At 38.7% G+C, this 6,856-nt stretch overlaps 1 protein-coding gene across 1 annotated transcript in view; it reads right to left on the bottom strand.

The window, feature by feature from the left end:
- Positions 1-6,494, bottom strand: part of LOC122325504 (sodium/potassium-transporting ATPase subunit beta-1-interacting protein 2-like) — a 10,088-nt gene extending 3,594 nt beyond the window's left edge. Inside the window, exons 1-3 of the mRNA XM_043220542.1 lie at positions 6,375-6,494; positions 4,555-4,692; positions 1,148-1,228 (exon numbers count right to left, since the gene is read on the bottom strand). Of these exons, the coding sequence (XP_043076477.1) occupies positions 1,148-1,228; positions 4,555-4,692; positions 6,375-6,494 (339 nt within the window). The remainder of the gene's footprint in view (positions 1-1,147; positions 1,229-4,554; positions 4,693-6,374) is intronic.
- Positions 6,495-6,856: the final 362 nt, after the last annotated feature.

The raw sequence follows: 6,856 nt of genomic DNA, 5'->3' as shown, positions 1-6,856 counted from the left end.
TGTTTTATCTAGTTGTTGGAGTGTTCTAAATAATTGTTATTGTGTTGCTATGCGGTTGTTGGGTTGTTCTGAATGATTGTCATAGTGTTGCCATGTGGTTGCTGGGGTGTTTTGAATGGTTATTATTGTTTCTTTGTGTTTAGGGTTCCCAGGGTGTTGTGAATGGGTGTCACTGCGTTGCCACATATGCGGTTGCTAAGGTGTTCTGAGTGGTTACCACTGCATTGCTATTGTTCTGAATGGTTGTTATTGTGTATCTATAATATGGCTGGTGAGTTTTGAGAGGTTTCTATTGCGTTGCTACATATGTAGTTGCTAAGGTCTTCTAAATGGTTGTCATTTTTTTGTATGCTTTTGCTGGGGTGTTCTGAGCAGTCATTACAGCATTGTTATGAGTTTGCTGAAGGCTGGAATATGCTATGCAACTTTTGCCCCACTTTAATTTATACCAAGAACTGTAATTATAAAGAAAACTATAAAGATAACGATATTAGCATTTTCACCAGCAAACAATATCGTCTGTTTATTCTAAGCGCACATGCTACAGCCACATTAAATTCTCAAGCTCATTATAGCAGGATGGATTCTAATTGGCTGTCAATGTTTGTTCATCAGCTAGAAAAAAATGTTCTTTAAGCAATTTCAACGATACTGTTTCTCTGCGCCTTTAATGTATAGTTGCTATTCTTTAATACTGAGAACAAGTTTTAGAACTATATTTTTAGCATTATCTTTATAGTTATCATACTTGGTGTGAACAGGATATTACAGTTTGGATAAGTTGATGCTAGTTGCAGAAATTCGGGGACACATTCAATTTAAAATAGCATTGTGAATGATGGCCACAGACTTATTCCACCCAGTAGGAGGATATTAAACATGTTTGATATTTTCAGAAGATTTTAGAACACACATTGTTCACATGTTTCTGTATGCAACTTTTTGTTTAGTTACCTGTTGGATGACTAGGCAAACTGGCTCTAATTTCTTAAAACTCTCCGATCAACTCTTTACTCTTACCTTACAGCTAATGCAAGTTGATGATTTGCAACATTCTTATTAAAAATCCACTCTTAAAAAGCTTAGGCATAAACAGAAAACACTTACAGATTACACATTGCAAAAGTAGTATGAAATCAGATGTTACCTTTGAAAGGTCACCCACTTCCAAATAGAAACAGATGATAAAGACGTTCCAGGCGACCCACAGCACCAACCAGACTGCATACTGTGAAAGAGACAGGAAGAGGGTATTTGAAAGACCTATTTTAACCTCAGACCCCCTAACAACCAACTAACCAAATACACATTTGCATATGTGTGATTAATTGGCCCGTAAAAGCGTAAGTGGGAGATTTTCTCTGTAATTAATTCTCCGATGTGTGTTCCTTAAAACATTCAGCCTCCACAAATCTGGAATCTGCCAAAGAAGCGGTGCAGGCAGACGACGCATTTCGCAGCGGAAGCAGGAACCCTGTGTGGGAGTTTGTGAGGGTGGCTCGCTCCCTGGTTCATGAGCTAACGCTTATCGAAATAGCGGGATGTGATTATAAAACAATGAAACAGATTCCCCAGCAAAATCGCAGCCGGCACACAGGGGGTGTCTTTAAAATTAAAGCAAATTTTGGTTAAATAAACACGGTCTCATCCTGTTTCGGATCATTAGGGAATGCGGTAAACCAACATTACATTAAATGAATTTGTTCAAAAGACGAGGGTATTCGCTCATGAGCATTCGCAGCTCGTAGGATGTTTTTACTGATTAAAATGTGAGAGGTACGCCACGTGAGAACTCCGAGGTCTGTTAGGCAGGTAGTGATCTTTAGATAAAATAACACTTATTTGATCCAATTCAAAGTGAGACAGGTGAGTGCAAATGAAATACTGAGCGAGGGGAAATGCAAAATCAATTTGAATTACCTGATGGGTCTTGAGCGGAAAAACACGGCCTTTAGCGCTTGAAAATGAGCAGTTGGCGACATGAATTTTGAGCAGCTTCCCAAAAGTGGCTCTAATAGGCAGATCAATATGGACTTAGCTTTGATAAAATGAGCATGTGCAAAGACACTACAACCTTCCTTTACAAATGTACCATTTCGATTTTAAGGACGTGCACCAATCAGATTTGAACTTTTAAATAGTCAATTCCTTAATTTGAACTATGGTACAGAAAATACCACAGAAAACGAAATTAAAGAATTCAAAAAATAAAAACCCAGCAACTCTACTCAATAAACATCAATAAAACAGCTTTACTAATGAAAGTTAAATTACCTAAAAACTAATAACACTACCACCTCGATTTTGAGAAAGGTAGCTAATAAGCTTTACTAGTTGTAGCAATGCTACTACTCAATCCTAAGTGCAAACAAGCCGATTGGCTAGGTTTAGCTGGTTTTCCAGAATGGCCATAGCGGGTTTGCAGGGTGGTTTAAGAGGAGTTTTATAAGCTAAAACTAGCATGGACATGAAATGATTGCTGTGGTAACTGATACTGTATAATCTCTAGCAAAGTTGAGCATCTTCGCAGCCATTTATTAAGGTTGACCTTGTATGAGAGGGTTGATCCTCTTTAGCGGTGTCAGTCGCAACATAGCTGTTCTTTATTCACAGATTTGAAGTTCTATACGCAAAAAAAGGGTGAGCGCCTCAGGCTAGGGCCAAAGATCAACACATCACTCTTGTCTTCCAACTACAGCATGGTTTAAGTATCTTCTGCCTTCCATGCACTGCTGTATGAGAATGAGCCTCCTCCGCATGCTAGAGCAGAAGGGGGTCTAGACAGAGTGATTGACTTCAATTAAGTCTCATAATTCTGCTTGATATCTCTAGCATGCATTCCGAGTTGATCAAGCAGGAGGAGGTTAGGAAAGCTTCTTCAGCAAGGGCTGTTCTGGCCTAACCTTTCCCCCAAGAACTCATGCTTGCAAACGGAGTGCACCAGACCGTTGAGGCTCGGAATTTTGCCATCTTGAAATCTGACATGTTGTCAGGACATTAGATACAGAAGATGTGGGCATGTAGTGGAACCTCATTTGGCCCTTTGCCAACCACTGGAACGTGCCAAGTTGAATTAGAATAAAAATTTATCTGGCCTGACAGCATCCCCAAAACGGATATAAGCAAGAGTAATGTTCAATTGTGAGCAATTTATCTCTGAAGGAGGCTCCCTTCCCATCTCTCTCTGGCCCGGACACTGCTTCTAGACTGAAAAATCGAGCATTGTTTATTCCAAAGGGGACATATAACACTAAAAAGGCAATCTGCTTCATCTCAGCTGGGTGACATGGCCCGAGTCAGATTTGAAGCAATGACCCAGTCCGTCAGTACATTGATATCTCTCTGTTACACTGACCAGGTTGTTAAATGTCTGTTGTACTCAACTATAGAGAAACGTTGTCTCAACAAGCAGTTTCATCTTATCCATGCTAAATGTGGTAAACGGCAACTGTTTTCTCTTAATATCGTATATCAGGCATGACTTGATTGTTGGACTGAACACAAACAGAGATCATGCATAAAACTGTCCTTTGAATCATTTGTTTCTGACACATTTTGTTCTTTAGTTCTTTGTTTAGTTAAAAATGAGCACAGCAATCGCTTAGATTGTATTTACCCTATTTTAACACAAGCCTCTTATATGGCAATCAGCAGACAAAAATTGGACCAGTTAGGCTAGGCTATAAAAAAGGGCTAAGGGCATGTGTTTGCGATTGACTCAAGTTTTAAGTCCCAAGTTTGCCACTTTTTGAGCCCTATTGGGACAATGATGGCTTTTTACAGTCTATGGGATAAACAAGTGTTTGCAGTTCAGAAGATGCAAAATAAAGTGCACATATCCTTAATAAAATGACCCACACAAGGCTCCAGGGGACCCCCTATAGCAAATCCATGCATTTTTGTAAGATGAATGTTCACATTGCAGACACAATGAACACTTTTTGTCACTTCTGCTGACTTCTGTTGTCGTTACATTCAACACATTTAATTATTGATGTGCATACTTTATTTAACATCTTCTAAAGTGTATAAAGCAAACACCCAAGCTTGGACAGGGCATTTTTCAATGTAGTTTCAATTGGATTTGTATGAAAGAAGAAAGTCACATACACCTCGAATGCTTTGAAGGTGGGTTAAGTAGAGATGTGACATTTATTAACAAATGTTGGTCTTTTTAAATGTAGCAAATCAAACTGAGGAGAAATGCAACATTGTAACAGTTTAGTCCATGGTTAATGTCTAAAAACAATTATATCTGATGTGTACATGTATATATGGAGAAATTCCACAGTGGGCAAGGCTAGCCAATGCAACAAAACTGAAAACAAACAACTGTCAAAATGTCTTGTTACATATCAGGGTAGCAAAAGGTTAGGAAAAACTTATTTTGCTTATATATGTTGCTTATTGTTATGTTGCCTTGTGCCTGGCAAGGATTCAAAGTGAGACACTTTTATGATACAGGTGGTATTAATAAAACAAAATGACAGCATAAACTGCAGGGGGGAAAGACAATGTGTCACAACCTGAATATGAAAATATGTGGAAACTCACCCCGGTCACATATCGCGGTCTGAACTGTACTGTCCCAAAGAGGCCTAGGATCACTGTGATGATATGGATGAAGTTTGTGAGAATCGGAGCCCACTGGTATCCGAGGAAATCAAATATCTGTCTCTCCAGAATGCTGATCTAGAAGCCAAACACAGAGAAAAAAAGACACTGATTTACAAAGCAAAGACGAGGACAATACATTGACATGTAAGCATTTATTTGCATAAAGGAGTAAACAGATTTCCTTTTAAGCCAGCTTCAGGGGTTGCTGTTATGACAGCACTCTGATGTCAGCTGGAAGGCACAGTGAGACGACAAAGCTCAAGGCCACATGTGAAAGCACATTCTACATGCAGCCAGAGGAATACCCCTGTCACACAGGCGATTAATTAGGACCGAGACGTGCCGTTCTCCGGAGTCAAACCCCCCATCCTTTCGCAAAAACCAGAGACGACTTGGAAATTAAAGCTGGCAAGTCCAGCCTCGCAGCTCTGGGTGCTCCAATCTCAGCCACTGATTGGACATGACACTGATGTCAATACCACAAGCTATGGCACTTCCAAAAGCAGACCAAGACAGGGTCACGGCTTCATCCCCAAAGGACCTAAGCAGCCAGCCTCATAAAACTAATGCTAATAGCACCCGTGTTTCCAGCTGCATTCACAAGAAGCTGTGTTTAACAACCTCAGATGCTCAAGGTCTTCTCTGGGAAGGAAACCAAACAAAAATCACACCATTGAATCACTTGCTTTTCCTTGTGATGTAATGGGGGATAAGTTAGGAGCGAAGATTCAGGATGAAGGTTGTTAAATAAAGCTATACAGGTCACAATGACATTCGTGTTTTCAGCAGTTGCATTTTCAAACATCTACTCAAGTGAACATCAATCGAGGCGTTAGAGGGTTCAATAGCAGCATGAATATCAAATGACTTAGAGTCGCACCAAGAGGCTGTATTTAAGTGTTTCTTATTCAGTGCTGGTTTTTCAGCAGGGGAGACCCTATTCAAGACTACAGCCCACCTAATGGATCTAATAAAATAACTTTTGCTGAGAAAAACATGAAATTAGCTATTCATTGAGATTTTGTCACGTTATAACATTGATTAAATGGACAATTATTCAAATTAACTTCTTTAAAAACACCCAAAAAACTACAACAACAAAAAACGTAAATTATAAAAACGTGTATCTTAAAACAGTGGATCTAATAATTAATTAAGAATAAGCTAAATAATTCTATTAATTTTACAGAAAAATGATTCATATGGAATTAGAATCTTGACTATTCTGGAAACACTAAATAAATCATGGTTAATTAATTTATTATATCAACACTCCTAGTTTATGTTAATAAAAAAGCGTGAAAAACAAGCAACAAATAAATACAGCCTAAATACTGGAGGCCTTGTGAGTCATACTTAAACTATCATATGAGGAGTAATAATACTAAGTATTACAAACCTTGAACAAAACAGTTCTTGCTATGACAGATGAATAAAAATAAAGTGATTCAGTGAATCAGAAATTAATTCAATAAGCACAATCAGTGCAAAGTAATTCAACCGGTGAAAGATTTTTCAGACTGATCCAAACTCATTGTCATTGTATATTATCACAATCAGTTTAAACTGCAATTTCAATCTCAATCAAATGAAAGCATACTTCACCATGGCGCTGTAGGTTTAATGACAATCCAGGAGACACTGTTGTTTGTAACTGAGCAATAGTTGCTAAAATACTATCACGAATGAAAAAAGCTCAGGAGTCTATTAATCTATGCATCCTGTTCAGTTTCGCCCAATGTTGACCAGGTTGTCACCCTCTCCGCCCATGATCTCCCCAAGGGACGTGTATTCTGTTGTCTGGGTGTTTCCTTTGAGCTTCTGCTGGCGTACATCTGGTAAGCGTGCCTGTCCCAAACACTTATGCCATCGATCATAATGAAAGATATTATACTGACAACACCAAGCAACACCAGCGCACTTCTCACAAGTCTCTAGATTAAGAATCGTCACAGCTCCAGGGTGCAGATGAGATTAGTTTTGTGTCAGAATAAAAATGGCTCCCTTTCCAAGTGGCATATACTTTTTTCTTTTTTTTTACCGCAATAATATTCTGCCTTCCCATTCAGCATTCAATTGCGCCAAATAACTCTGGTTTCGGTGCATTTTATGAATCATGGCATGTGATTTCCCCCTGCTCTAGCTCTTGTTTATTTTCACTGTCCTCCATATTTCTAAGAATGATGAAAAGACAAATGCATTACCATCTGTTTTCTTAAAGGAATAGTTCACAATAAAA

The sequence above is a fragment of the Puntigrus tetrazona genome, chromosome 20 (assembly GCF_018831695.1).
Source record: "Puntigrus tetrazona isolate hp1 chromosome 20, ASM1883169v1, whole genome shotgun sequence".
NCBI lineage: Eukaryota > Metazoa > Chordata > Actinopteri > Cypriniformes > Cyprinidae > Puntigrus > Puntigrus tetrazona.
This window is presented reverse-complemented; position numbering and strand designations above follow the sequence as displayed.